Here is a 15,400-nt window from a genome sequence, read left to right on the forward strand (position 1 = left end):
CTTGATCTCGAGAGCATGGAGCTTGCTGAGGTAGTTTATCCACCCGAAAGCCTGAGCTTGCGGTCTTTGTTTCCTCATCTCCCATCTTAAACACAAAGAAAGCAGATAAAAGAAAGTCAAAGAGTGATAGGCACTTTGACTCCTATCTTTCATTATTAAGAGTGGTGAGCTGTCCATTAAGTCTGAGGGTCTCGTTAGATAGCTCGGCCCTAAATTACGGTAAAGCGAGCCTATTCCAAGAGTGAATGGCTATTCGAAACTACGAAAGATCTTTCCATGAACTCTTTGGTTCGGACTCATTCAAGCAAGCCGGAAAGCACTCGTTCTCCAACTTAAGCTGTTCAGAGTGAATCCCTTTCTGTTCTGCTGCCGAAGTAGAGTCCCTTCCTTAAGCAGCTGGCGGAGCACCAGTTCTTCATGGTGAAAGTTGAATGCAGGAGTTCGGGTTCGGCACCACGGCACTACAGGAATGTTGACCCTCATTAGCTCAGCATAAGGGAAAGGAAAGAGACGAAGAAACATTGAAAGTCGCTCTAGCGACAGCGAGAGAGACGAAAGAGGATCAACAAAGGCCTAAAGTCAGCAAGTCACGGTCGAAGGGCCTCGCAGGAGACTGATGATGAAAGTGTCCTGATCCGGCTTTCTAGGGTCTGCACCAGGATGGTAATCACACTCTAGATAAACTGATTGATCTGCCTCCCGAGTGGAAGTACTTACTGAACCCGAACCAACGGACACGACTCTATCTATTTATAGGCCACCTGAGCGCGCATTAGGTAATTTCGACTTCTCTGCTTAAGCTCTCCTTAACAGTCGAGCCTACCTTTATGTCAGTCAGTTGAGGGTCACGAGTAGTGGAAGGGGTGGAAGTACGAGTTCAACTCTTTCGTCTTCTTTTGCCTTGAAGTTGTAGTGAAGGGAAGGGATGACTACCAGCACCGAAGGGAAGGTAGAAAGACCAGTCCCGAAGGGAAGCTCACCTTCATTCCTCACACCCTCGGGAACGGAATCCTACCCTTTTGATATGTCAGCCAAAGAGCCCAGATGGGACGGTCCGGTCAGATACTTAATTCTACCTCGTCTTCAGTACTCCCAGACCAGGGCTAGTCACTTTGGATCCCCATAAGTACGACAATCTCTCCTTCACTCTACAGGTTAGGGCAAAAGCTTATATCATATAATAAGTTATGAACGCTATCAACTCACTTAATCTTTTGAACAAGAACTTATGTCTGCTTCCTTTTTCCCTTAATCTCAGTCAACATCTCTTCACTCTCTTTCTCTTTTCTTTGGCTTTCCCTTCCCTTTTCCATGCCTGTGATCTGAATCTTAAAGCACCTATGATCACTCCCATAGCAGATATTGTCTCTGATTGAGGAACTCAAGAGGACAGGCTCTTGCTGCACCCAACCTATCTGTTTTCTTAACCATCTCAGGTTAGACTCTGATATGTGCTTTCTATCAATATCAATCCCAATTCTTCTTTTGTTTGGTGGATCCTTAATAGAAGTGCCAAAACAGAGGAGCGCCACTAGGCCACAAAATACAAGAGCCACTCGCTGTCCTGCTTCAATTGTTAGACGGAAATTCTCTAGTATGACTACTTTGACTTTTGGCCTTGATGGATAGTTGACCCCGTCGTTATACTCGGCCCTTGCTAGCACCGTGTGTGTTCACTTTGAGTTCATATTTGTACGGAACTTTAGTACAGTACGAGCGGCTCACAGGAACATGAAGGATGGAAATAGCCAATTGCAGCAATATTTGCCGTTGTGAAGTGGACAGCACAGACTGAGAATTTAGGAGTTCCATTTCCATGTTAACATTTTAAATAACTAAATAGATGATGGGAGAAGCAAGCAACAACGAAGCTACAGATTCATTAGGAGCAGCTCACCACTCTTTTATTCTTTCACTCGGGACTCGAACTCAGTCTTAAGGGCATGCAGCTACAGACTCGTCTCGGTAGGAGCCCTGGAAAGCTGCTGCCCAAGCGGTTCAGAATAGCTACAACTAATTTACTGATGGTTATGAGCCTGCTTAAGTTGATTTAATCCCATACGCGTAACTGAGCTAAACGAAGGTCAGGCAAATTCACTCTTTTATTCTTCCTCATATTCAGCAGAACCCCGGGCAAATTCTATATTTGATTTGTTTAGTGCCGAGTCCGATCCAGTTTCATTAGTCTGTTAGTTTGATCCGAGTCCGTATAAGTATAAGCAGTTGAAGTGCTTTTCTCTACGTGAGACCTGCAGCTGCATATTCGACGGTCTTTTCCCGTACGAGCCACTCCTTATATAAAGAACTCGTCCCCCTCGGGAGAGGACAGACCTCTTATTGAACACAGGGCACACTCTGAAGGTCCCCTGCTTCTTAATGAACTACGTCCTTTCCGGCAGTTTGGTTGAATTTCGTCCCCTGGTCTACTTGTTCGTCCTGTATTCTGAAAAGACAGCGGAGAATAGGATTTCACTGATGCGACATCTAGAACTGGACGAGCCACGTCATTTGAATCAAGGCAAGCCCAACAGAAAAGGGAATAAGGGGCGTATTAGACTTGAGAGAGCAGATAGGCGCGTTGCCCTGGAACCAATCAACCTGCTTCGACCGATAGAGCTGAACCCAACTAAGCGCTTTGAATTACGAGTTGACGACCAAGTTTCTTTTAAAGAAAGCAATTCTCGGATCCCGCATGGTGAGTGGACAAGCAAGCTGTAACGAATGGGAATCCGCCTATCTTTGTTCCGCATTCATTGATCTGGAACAAATGTACGTGACCTACTACCTCACATATGCAATGAATCACTAATCACTGCTTATCCCCCCGTCTGGGGACCTTCTGCATTTAGTAGTGACAAGTTGGCGTGGAAGAGTTTGACAACCAGCACTACGCTTGGCTTGGAGACCCGGGTACAGGTAGAAGAGGTAGAGGTACAAAACACGTGAGTCAGTGCCCGGACCAGGAGAGGTAGGGACAAGATTCCAAAGGATCTCGACACCTAAGGAGAGGTAAACGAATTGGTACCTAAACCCTAGTTAGTTTCTGCCACCTATGCTGCTTCCCCTGCTGATAGGTGATCAACGTAGACTAGTGCTTTTTTTTTGCTGTTGTCTCTGCCACAGCAGCGCCTCTGCTGGTTTGTTTGGATGCTCCAACGTGTGCTTCAACCGGCGTATACAAGAGAAATTTCAATTGAAAAAGACAACAAATGGAATTGAAATTGCCGAAACCCCATGCCAACATTTCATTCAATGTTTGGCCGTCCAGCGAATGCTCGTTCTGTTGTCATACAGAATCGGAAGCCCTTCTCTAATCTAATAGGGCCGATCCGTCGGAAAGAAGACAGAACGGACTGGATCGGACAAAGAAAAGAAAAATCGTCAAATTTAGCACTAACTTGATGGAATGCATATATGAGGAACCATGACATTTCTGGGTTGTCACGGAAGAAGTTGAAAACTAGAATTCGCAAGCAATTCTATCCCATTGGGTTTGCCATAACTGACCTTTTAAGTAAGGGTTTAACGGGATGCCTCCCGCCAACCAGAACTCAAAGACCAGAGGTGAACGCTGTAATGGCGCAGAGAGAAAGACTCTCAACCTCGTCCAAATCTTAGAGTTCAATGATGGAGAGGTAAGTCTGCCACGAACTTGATACCCGGCTCCTACTACTGATGAATGAGTCAGTGAGTGAAGTACGGATTGAGGAGCAAGGTGAGTACTACCGATCAGTAAGTGCAAGTGTCTCCGTTGACCCCACACACAACTAAGGCAAATGAAGAACAGTAGTTCGCAACAAGCGTTGCCAATCCTCCAATCGAGCAGTCTAGCCAACCCTTGCTTGCGTGCAAGCCGGATCCAACTGATCCAAGCCGGAAGAATACGACGATATCACTGCCCCGTCACCGAGCGAAGAAGCAGGAAGCGGTTCGAAAGAGTCCTGTTTATGAACTCACTCCCCTTTTTCCCACTTTCTTGTCGAGGGGGGCTAGAGGAGACGGGAGCTACCCACGTGAGCTCACCATCTTCGTTCTGAAGCTTAAGAAGGAAATCGAATGGATCGAATTTCACTAATAGCAACTCTTTCTTAGTTTAAAGAAAGGTCTTGGCACTGAATAAAGATCAGATTGAGCGAGAACCCTTTCTGATTCCCCTGCCCCCAGGAGTGTGCCTCTTACTCGCTTCTGGCTTTCTGCCTGCACGCTACTATTTCCTCACTCGGAGCCCTTGACTTCAAATCATAATGCGACCTATAGCTTCGGGTTCCACATGAGCCTTAGGACAAAAAAGAGTATAAATGGATCAAGAAGGGCAGTTGAACTCATGGCGAGCCTTCTCAAGCAGCTGCTTATACTCCTGCATATTCACGACTAATGGTAGCAAGATAGTGTGGATGCTTTTCACATCCGATCAACAACTTCTGCCTGCGTTCGATCACTCTCAGCATTCCCAAACACAACGAGCTCCTCTGTTGCGACTGCAGCTGCTGTGAAACCTATTCGTTCGTCACCCCACCAAAGCATATGGATTGGGACGAAACATTCGTTAGTCACTAAAACCACGGGAACGGATGGCTTTCTGGTTGCACCTGTCCCAAGCTTACTGTCCCTCTTTCCTGCTCTTCCCCTGTAGTAAAGTCGAAAAGACCAATTCTGTCTTGGGGTGTTAAGCTTCATCCGGCTCCAAGCCCAGGGCTTCAAATCAACTAGAGTAAGTCGACACTTCTAAGTATGATTCTGCAGTTCTCGCTTCAACTTATTTGGTTGAATATACGACGGTATGAACACGCTCCTTCCCTTTGGGCAAAAAGCCATTGAAATAAGACCCCTTCCTCTTGGGAAAGAACATATGAGACATGATACCCCTTTGAAACCAATTGAAAGAGCCCTTCTTATTGGAAACCAATTATGACCTTTGTACCACCAGAGACCTCTGACCTTCTTCCCGTCCCACAGTCGAACTCGTAAGCTTACCAGACACAGATATAGTGTCTCACGCTTTTACTCCCAAACAACATGAACAAAATACATATGCCCTCGGAAGATTTACAAAAGGCTAAGCCTCATTCGTGGCTGGCTAGTCTATCTTCACAGTTGAACTCCTGTACGTACCATTGCTCGAACTCCCATAGCCAACCAGATCAACATCAACGCTTCTTACAGGCCGCTCTGAGAGATCTCATCTGAGGGATAATGATCATCCCTCTTTGGTAGCATCATGAGCAGCTGGGCGTGCAGAGCAAGCCAGTCAGAGTCCAAAAACCGTCTTTCTGAGGAATATGATCCCAAGATGGTGAAGAAAGATCGGCACTATGATGACTACTACCGAGATGACTACCGACGGGCAGGTGCGAAAAGCGGTGGACAACCCCAGGTTTCTAACATAAACGTAACCTCTATGGTAGGCCTCCCCAGAATAAGGAATTAACAACATGGCGAGCTGCTCCTCCCGACAAGGGTACTACGGTCTGCAAGCTCCAATTCAAGTCGCTCCCATTTGTGCATGTCTCCAAGGCCGATCTCCTTGGATCTCTTTCATCTGAATAAGGTATGGCGCGGCGCCTCCCCTGTGCCCTCCATTCCGAAGGAATGGTATGCGGGTCTTCCTCAAAGCAAGACCCTATGAATCTGGCCTCAAGCGTGCTTCCGTTTCGTGGTCTTCCAGCTCGGTGGTGGTTTTCTTTTCCTGGATCCTTGAAAAAGGCGGGTGTTGGGCTTTTTAGGAGAATCAAACTCTGTAACTAAATTAAACTAGATGAATGCCGCTTTGCGATATCGATTCCGCGAGTACTAGACTTAGGATTACAGAAGCCACTAACACGGAAGCGGCTTTCATTCTATTACTAGGAGCGAAATTGAGGGGATCATTTCCAGTTTAGAAAAGTGTTCTCTGACCTGATTATTGATTGGTTCCCCGAAGTCGCAAGGGCTGCTGACATGATGCTCGTTACAAACACCTGATCTATAAAGGTCTCTTTAACGAGCCTTGCTATGTCAGGTGGTGAGCAAAGGCTCTTCTTATGACCTTCTAGTAGCTGCTCCGGAACAAGGATCCACCAAGCGCTGAAACCGATCAATAAAGAAACTAGCGTTACGACTCTGATATCTTTGAAATAAGAATAAACTATTGCATCCGAAAGTTGAAATTCCTTTATTCTAGAGGATTTCTTGGTGACACCCTCTAATCCTACGCCCCTCTCTGGGGACCTTCACAATGGCCTCCTTCTTTGCCCCCGGCCAAAAACTAAAGAGGGGTTCCCCGGTAGTTGGTGAATAGCAGCGGCCAGCGGTTTCCAAACCCATACTGGATTTCACTCCTTTTCCAACTAAAAAAATGGTTGTCTTTCCAGTTTGAAAAGAAGAAAGGCCCTCTTCCTATGGGTTCACGTGCTAAGGCTCAACTCGAAAATGCTCTTTTTTCAAGAGAGAGGCGCATTAATCACGCTTTGAAGGAGGGAAGTAGTGGAGTAGGAGAGGTAAAGATGGACGATAGAGAACAAAGGATGAGAAAACTCTCGTCCGTTCCTATCCTAGTAGCTAGATTGTTGCTGTCTTCTCTTTGGCAGTGGGATGGGGCGAGGATTGCCCATTAACTTCCTTACCTGCACTGGTAGTTTAGTAAGGACTTCTTAGCTTGTTCTATTCCCTAGCAGCCCTTCTCATCGCGGGAGTTGGGCTGGGGCGTTAACTAAGTACTAAAGCTGCTGGAGCGGCTGCCTTCGTTGATTAAAGTAAAGGACCTGGGGTCTAGCGCTTTTGTTTTGTGGGAATACCTATTTTGAATATGGATATCAATGACTAAAGTCTCTTCCCACGGGCGCCCGAAAGAAAAAGAAAGAGAGTTAGATCCGAGAGTGAATTAGAGACATTATCTCACAGATGAAAGAAAAGAGGTCACTTGTTTAAGTCACAATCGTAGAGACCGAGAAGAGTTTGCAGTGAAAATTCTCCCTCTGATCGTACACCTTATTTTGATAGTAAATAACCCAAGCACTTGCACTGGCACGAAATATTGGCCTCGAGCACTCTTCACTCAACTAAGCCTTTCCCTTTCTCGGGATTAGGTGGTATGGGTCGGATTTTAGAAAAGAAAATTGATCCAAGGATTGTTCATACACCCTTGCTACTTCCTGGTCGGCTATGACAACATCGTCGCCAAGAACCGTGTATTTAGTAAACTTCTCACCTGTTCTGCACACCGCCATAAATATATATGGTGGGTAAGTGCGAAGAGAGGCTATGAGCACAAATAGCCTAGTGGTTGACCAGCCACGGTCTCCATATGGCTCCCTTTGGGAAGGGAAGAGGACTAGCTGTTTAACTAATTTCTTTCCACATTCTCAACATCTGGTTGATGCAATCCTTGACTAGATCTTTCACTAAAAAGTGATTCGATCGATGAGATTGATATATTCAAATCTTTCATTGAAAGACAGAATCCAGAGATGGGCTTACTATATTATACAGTGGATTCATTACATTCCGCCTGAAGGAGATACCCGACTTCTTTGGCTTTCGTTTAGCCAACTAGTGAATGCCTGAGAAGGGGGGGCTCTCGTGCTTCACTGGATAAAAGTACTAGTCTACCGCTTTCAATACAGCGAGACTTCGCCGATTGAGAATATACTTTGAATAGATAGTCAGAATAAGGCATTTTGACTCTCTACGTAGTGGGCTTGGAAGGAAGCAGAATCTCCTTCGGTTTACCAGATGGTTAGTAGGCGGTATAGGTTAATTTGAAGGGAAAGGGTATAGGAATTCTCTTAAACAGAAGAAAAGTGCCTTTCATTGGTAGTAAGCCATGTTAGGAGGGGAAATGGGTATATAACTCGAATCGAGAGGATCATAGGGCTTTTTTGCCCATGAGCTAGAATATCAAAGAAAGAAGGTTGGGCTTTGGCTAGAATCAAACTGAAACTCCAACTTATCAAACCCCAAGGACTGCAACTCCATCAAAGGCAGAAGCAATTGAAAGGAAAGCGACTCTTGCAACTCAAACCTCAAGGAAGGCAGGAGCTCGCTCTGGAAGATATATAAGGGTGCTAGCTCAAGCAATAGGTGTAGAAAGTCAATCCAGTACTCGAAGTAGGGCGTTTAGCAGCTAGTCATTCAATACAAGGTATAAGAGCAAATTCATTGAGCTCGACTCAACTAAACTAAGGGGAAGCGTGCCAAAGGCTTTAAACGATCGGGTCAAAGGAATGAGTCTATGAAGGCAGAGGTTTGTTTACCAGCTCTAATATGAGTGAAAGCAAGGACCATGGTACTAAGCCAGGACGCAAGGGAAGCAGTAGAGAGGGTAGCAGTGGGTGGAAGGAATAGAGCAGCTAGGAATAAGTCAACCAATAAGGTGCAAAGGGCATTCTTTTTCGATCCAGGTAATTGGTAGGACTAGCAGGATAGGATTATGCTATTGAACTAGAAATTGATATTACAGGCACTACTTGAAGGCAGTAGGCGAAAAGGTAGAAGATCTTTGCTATTCCTAGGGTTGAGGCTAGCTCTAAGAAGAGGTTTGGGAGTAGTTGATAAGCAGAGGTAGCTTGGCATTCTCTCAATAGAAGGAAGCGGAAATGGTCAAACTCTAGGGTAGGGGCGAAGAGCTGAACAAAAGTTTAATTCTTTGAACTTTTGGGGCGAAGGAACTAGAGATCTCACCCAGGAATCAAACGTCGGTGGGTGCTTACAGGAACTCCAGGAAAGGCAATAGCAAGGCTTCTCAGTGTGAAAAGCGAAAGAAAGCACAACAAAAAATCAAGGCAAGCCCATAACTTCTCTTTGGTGGCGAAGGAGTTGACTTCTTTGATCCTACATATGGGACTGATAGAAGAGGGTAGTTCACTTGCTTATTAGAGTAAGGAGAGAACGAACGCTTTTTGCCCAAGAGGGAGAGTTGGGGAAGAAGTATACCATACCCTGTGTTTTTTCGAACATTCTTTCTTGAGGTCAGTCGGCTGAATTGATTGACTATGAAGGACAGCCACAGGAGCGGAGCAGCTTCACCGTCTAGGGAATGGAGCAAAACGCCACTATCTACACTCTTTCTTTAGTAGCCAGACCAGTAGAGACTGGATTAGCGATCAAAGGGACCACTATCTAGGCTAGCCGGGGGCGGAATTCAATTCCACTCGACCACTTCATTGGGGTAGGGAGAGGTTCATGCCCCAGTACGTATGCGATAGAGTATACAGATACTTGAATTGCCCTGAAATCATCAAAGAAAGCAAGGGCAAATCAAAGCTTGATCTTGATGTCATTAAAGAAGCAACCAAAAGAGCAAGTTGAGGGCTGAAAGCCTTAGATTCGATCTATCCCTTCTGAGTGAGACGAAGTCCCACTAGAGAAGACGGTAATGGAATCGGGGATCACAGAAGCTTTCATCCACTATCTAATCGGAATCAGGAAAGCAAGGTGGAAGAGCTGAGTGGTAAGACTCGTTTACTACATAATAGAAAAAAAGGGGTCTAAAAGCAGCCATTAGATATCAAATTCTCCACCTTGAACTTCTATTCGCAGAAAAAGCCTTGTGATCAAGAGCACGTCTTCTTTTCGACCATACCAGAGGGGTCAGAGCGGAAAAGCTCAACCAAAGGAGGCCCACGGAGCGGTAGTATATCCTTAGATAGAGGAGCTACTCTAATAGCTTATGGGAGCTACTTGGCACCTATCGAAAGGAAGTCATCTCCATCTCATCTCATTGAAACAGCAGGTAGGGGACCGGATCTCGTAGCTACCCTATAAGATAAGAGTTTGATTCTTCCTCTCTATTCTACTTAGACCCGGGTTTCACAGAGGGCTCCTATTGACCTCCTAGAGGGGAGCTTAGTATATGGAATCCCATCTGTCGTGAAGAGGATAGGAAGGCATCAAAAGAGCATGCGGGTCTCGTCACTACTCTACTTCCATCCAATATCCTAGTCTAAGTCGACTACTTACTCAAAAAAGATCAAATTTCGAAAATAACGTAATTGAGCGCTGCCTATCCACTCGCTCGAACGAACCATCGCACTGACGCGATTGTGAATCCCGTTTGCGGCTCGAAAAGATAGTTCACTCCACTTTCGAGAACATGAAGATTCTAAAAGGGCAAATAATTGATGAAATGGGACCGAGAAGACAACCCACCGCTAGGGCTTGCTTTGCTCTCGCTCCGCTTGCTCCCACCTGTATTATTCCCACTATAGTCAAGATTTTTTGAAAGTTTCCATTCAGTTCGCTTTCGGAAAACTTGCTGGTCGCGGATTAGTTCGTTCTGCGCCGCCAGCGGCCTAAAATAAAGCAGGTTGATCTCTTTTGTTGAGGCTGCATGAATTTATTCAACTTGACACGTGGGAAGGACTGACTCTCCTAGTGGCTCGGCTTGGTCTCGCTCCCTTCCCGCACTATTCCTCCCCACTCAAAAGAGCTCACTTCCGCAAGGTTTCAAACTTGAGTTTTCAGAAGGTCTTGATTGAAGGAAGAAAGCCCGTAAAGTAACAACATTTCAAAGTTGGAAATCCACAGTACTGGAAATTCTTCCTAGAAGGCAGGTATCCTTCTTTTTGAAGAAACTAAACCACCCCTCCAACGCAAAGCAAGAGAGGCTAGCGAATAAGCAGACGAGGACTCTACTACCCAAAGACAGCTGCTACTGGAGAAGAAAGACTCAGGAGTGGAACGGAGCGGAAGAGTTAAGGAAAAAGGCTCTAGAGAGAAGGGGCGAAGAGCTGAACGAAGGGAAGTATTAGAATATAAGGTGAGACGATAGTCGACTGGCGAAGAGCTGAACGAAGGGAAGTATTAGAATATAAGGTGAGACGATAGTCGACTGGCGAAGAGCTGAACGAAGGGAAGGATTATCATATAAGGTGAGACGATAGTCGACTGGCGAAGAGCTGAGAAGAAAGACGAAGGGAAGGATTATCGTGGATAAGGTGAGACGATAGTCGATTGGCGAAGTGAAAATCGAATTTATATTGATTCCGCATGGGAAATAGTCGGGATAGCTCAGTTGGTAGATCAGTAGTCGTTTTTCATAGCCCCACCCTAAGTAATCTCGAGAAAATACTGCTGATGGGGTTGCCTTTGGGGCAATGTGAGACTCAATATGAAGTTCGCCATTCACGACTGATATGGTAGATCTTTCGTAGTTTTGAATAGCCTAGAACGCAAAATACTGCTTCTGTCAACTGGGGCAATGTGAGACTCAATATGAACGTACTCGACTCCAGTCTTCGTTTCAGCTTTCATTCAGCATTTTCGACCATTTATTCCAATTTTTCTTGTTCAAAGCGCGGCTCGGGCAGGTCATGCACTAAGCATAGTGACCTATAGTGCCCAGCTCATTGGGTCCCGCTCCTACTAGAGAAAAACGTCGAATAAAAGATACGAAAGCTAAATCTCACTTTTATATTTTGATACAATTTCTTTTGTTTAAAAGATCACTTTTTGATTTTGATACTTTACAGGTTTGATACTTTACAGGAAAGATTCAATTTCAAGCAAAAGATCACTTTTATATTTTGATACTATATTTCTCTTTATTCTTTCTCTATCCTTCTTTGTCTGCTTCCTCTCCCGCTCCTGCTGGTCGAGTACTTCCCACGGGCAGATTCAGAGTCGTTTTTCATAGCCATTCACGAGAAAATACTGCTGATGTTTGATTCAAGCGAGGTCAGCTTTTATTGGGGCATTTCAACTGAGCTATCGGGGGGTTCTTTTCTTTATTAATACATAATTGAGAGGCTGGCTTAGCTTCTCACCATTTCCTACCTCTTTCTATTCCCAAACAGTATGAGTTTAGGGGTTGAATTAGTTTCTTTTTCCCATCAGCGTATTTTTGTGATGGGGAAGGCATAAACTTGAGGGTGATGTCCGAACAGAAAACCAGCTCAGAGGCCAGAAAATCGAGCTAGAACCACAGATGTGGGTGCCGATGGGTGCATATGGCTAAGTCAAGGTTGAGCTAAAGGTGCGCTCAGTTGTTGGAAATAAGAAATTCCATTTCCTTCCTAAACCCCCGTTGCCGAAGCCGCCAGGACCATTTTGAACCTTATCTTAATAAAACGAGCTAGAACTGCTCCTAACAAACAATTACGACCACTACAACAGCCATAAAACGAGCTAGAACTGTGCTCCTAACAAACAATTAAGACGCGGGTCTTTTAGTTCTAGTATACAGGCTCAACGGTCCTATATTGGGTCTTTTAGGTCTAGTATCTGTTCTAAAGGAAGATCATTTCATGTATCTGGTTTATGCTTTGAATCGTCTATCTTTCATGGTTCTCAGTTAGTGTTTCGTCGTTATTATAGTTCTAAAAGACGTGATTTTAATCAATCTGCCTCTTCTGCTCCTAATTTTGATTATTACGTTTGGTATCGTTTACAAAGTGATATCGACTCTATTATATGTAAACAACTCTATTCTGGATCTTTCTATGTTTCAATCAATTTCAAGGAACCCTACCCTCTAGCAATAGATTGTGACGTTCTAACCCTTGGCTTCATTCAATTGTTAGAGCAGTATGTGTACCCTCTTGATGCCGACTATGTGAAGTTTACTATTGGATATGAGATGCAATTACCTTTATCCTATGATGTTTCTTTTAGTTTAGGTAAAGCTATTCCTTTGTATGATAATACCTCTTTTATTACCAAAAGAAGTGTCTATGAGAAGGTTTCTCAATTAGTGAGAGATTACGCTGAGCGCTATCAGAGTGCAGTGATTAAGCGTGTGTTCATTCGTGTGTATTACAAACACAAAGAAACCCTTCCTGAATTCGTGCTTCCTGGTAAGAAAAGCTCTCTGGATATGATTACTGATATTATGAATGTTATGTCTCATGGCATAGGAAGTGATGAGCTTCCCGAAGTCCAATCTTTTCTTCGTAAAAAGAGTCGCGTTCCCAAAGTTATTACCTCTCTCAAACGTAAAAGAGTCAAATGTAACCCTCGACCATTCATTGTAGCCGATATCGAGACAGTACTAGTTAATAATGTTCATACCCCTTATGCTGTAGGTTACTTGGAGGTTTATCCTTCTATGGATCTTTCTTCTATCGTGCCCTCTTCTGTGAATATCTTTTATAGTGAGGATCACATCTATGCCTTTGATAATATAGAGGTACGTAGTATGAAAATTATATATTATTTTATATCTGATTTAGAATTGGCTGTGAAGAGAAAACCACGTCTTCGTACTGTATACTTCCACAATCTTTCTCAATTCGATGGGATTTTCTTGCTTAAGCACCTCGTATGTCATCACAAGGGATACACGTTAACCCCCCTTATGAGGAATCATAAACTTTACGAGTTGAAAGTGTTTAAGGGCAAAAAGATGATCTTCCGTTTCCGCGATTCGTTAACATTGCTCCCAGGCTCTTTAAATGCATTGGCTAAGACATTTTTCCCTTCATTAGGTACCAAAGGATCTATAGCCCATGATGATGTGAAAGTTTCAAATCTTCAGGATCTTCGTGAGGAATATATTACATATCTTCGACAAGATGTCGTACTCTTAGGGGGTGTTATGTTGAAGGCTCAAGAAATGTGTCTTTCTAAGTATAATATTGATATCGAAAATATCATGACATTGTCATCGCTTTCGCTTCTAATCTATCGTTCTAACTATTTAGATGAGAAAAAATATCCTATCTATCTTCTTAATCGAAATCAAGATGCCTTTATAAGGCGTGGCTACTATGGAGGTCATTCAGATGTTTATAAGCCTTATGGTGAGAATTTATTCTTCTATGACATAAATTCCCTCTATCCTTATGTTATGAAAAAATATCCTATGCCTTGTGGGGAACCTGTATGGAGGAAGAACTTGGAGAAGGTTGAATTGGATACCTTGTATGGATTTATTGAGGCTTATGTTGTCTGTCCTAAAGATATAAACCGTCCTTTCTTGCCTTATAGGGAACCAGAGATTAATACATTAATCTTTCCCACAGGTCATTTCATAGCTGTTTATTATAGCGAAGAGTTGAAGTATGCCCGTGAGTTAAGTTACAAAATAGTACCTCTCAGGGGCTATATGTTTGAGAAGACAAGCAGTCCTTTCGAAGGCTTTATCACCAACCTCTATGAGAGCAGAAAAGAAGCCAAGAAAGCGGGTTCTGAAGCAATGTCTTATATCTATAAGAACTGTATGAATTCGCTCTACGGAAGATTCGGCATGAATCCTGAGAGTACAGTAACTGAAGTCTGCAATGAAGAACGATATCAAGAATTGTTGAGTCAGGATAATTTTCAATCAGGAGAAAAGCTTACCGATTCTCACTATATAGTTAATTACATTAGCAATAGTAGCTGTGTTAGCGACGAAGAATGGGTCCCTCCAAGGAACTTGGCTGTTCAAATGTCAGCAGCTATAACTGCTTGTGCTCGTATTGAAATGTACCCTTTCATTTCCAAACCTGACTGTTACTATACAGATACAGACTCAGTTGTTCTTAGCAGTCCTCTTCCTGAGGATTTAATCTCTTCCAGTGAATTGGGTAAGTTCAAACTAGAAAACAAAGTTAAAAAAGGCATCTTCTTAGCACCTAAGAGTTCTTTGTTAGAGATTGAAGATGTTACTAAATCTTTAATATTGAGTTTTAAATATCGCATCAAAATACCGAGACTTTTAACGTTATCTGCCCCGTAAATTTCTCTGTCTTTCACGCTTCTTCCCCGAACTCATTCTTTCTTTTGTCTGCGTTTCAGCTTGAATTCAGGATGAAGATCTTACAGCAACTGGAGACCGGCTTTCGCGGGGGCCGCAGCCCCACTCAAGGCGAAGCACTCTTGGGCAGTGCCTTTTCGTCCTTCAAACTCAGATTCAAGCAAATAAGCAAGAGTTATTATATTCCGCAATTTAGAACAGTTCTAGAAGATACTTTACAGGAAAGAGCACTTTTGCTATCTTCATCAACATCAGCAGTATTTTCAAATCAAAGAATTTGTTTTTAAAAATTCAAACTCAAATCTCTTTTCTTAACTGAAGTTCGCTGCTGAACCATTTTTGCTTCAACAAAGCAAAATCTTCCCCCATCAGCAGTCTTTTAATTCAAACACAGTATTTTCTTTGCTTCTCATCCCTACTACTTGAATTAGTTAGGGGTCGTGCAAGTCAGCTGAACACCTGATGAGTGGGTAGGTGGCTTAGGTGCACCTCTCGCCCAGTGGGAAGTCATGAGGGAAAATGAACTTGATGCGAAAAATACGGGTTTTACAACTTCAAATACTGCTGATGGCCATTCACTCTTGCCCACATCTCTTTCTCTTATCCTCTCCCCGCTGAACACTTGCATGAGTCCATGGGCGAAGGCTCAACTATCAAAGCGAAGATCTACCCTAACTAATTCAATAAGTAGGGAGGAGAAGTGAGATTCATTAGTAGGAAAATGCACCATAAGAGAAAGGTCTCGGG

The 15,400-nt window shown here is 43.8% G+C and overlaps 1 protein-coding gene across 1 annotated transcript; it reads left to right on the forward strand.

Annotated features, from left to right (window-relative positions):
* The first annotated feature begins 3,530 nt into the window (after window positions 1–3,530).
* Window positions 3,531–14,771, forward strand: LOC122037599 (DNA polymerase-like). The gene is made up of 2 exons (XM_042597127.1): window positions 3,531–3,635; window positions 12,269–14,771. The coding sequence occupies exons 1-2, from the start codon at window positions 3,531–3,533 to the stop codon at window positions 14,633–14,635; spliced, it is 2,472 nt and encodes an 823-aa protein (XP_042453061.1). The 3' UTR covers window positions 14,636–14,771.
* Window positions 14,772–15,400: the final 629 nt, after the last annotated feature.

The sequence above is a fragment of the Zingiber officinale genome, unplaced genomic scaffold, assembly GCF_018446385.1.
Source record: "Zingiber officinale cultivar Zhangliang unplaced genomic scaffold, Zo_v1.1 ctg68, whole genome shotgun sequence".
Taxonomy (NCBI): domain Eukaryota; kingdom Viridiplantae; phylum Streptophyta; class Magnoliopsida; order Zingiberales; family Zingiberaceae; genus Zingiber; species Zingiber officinale.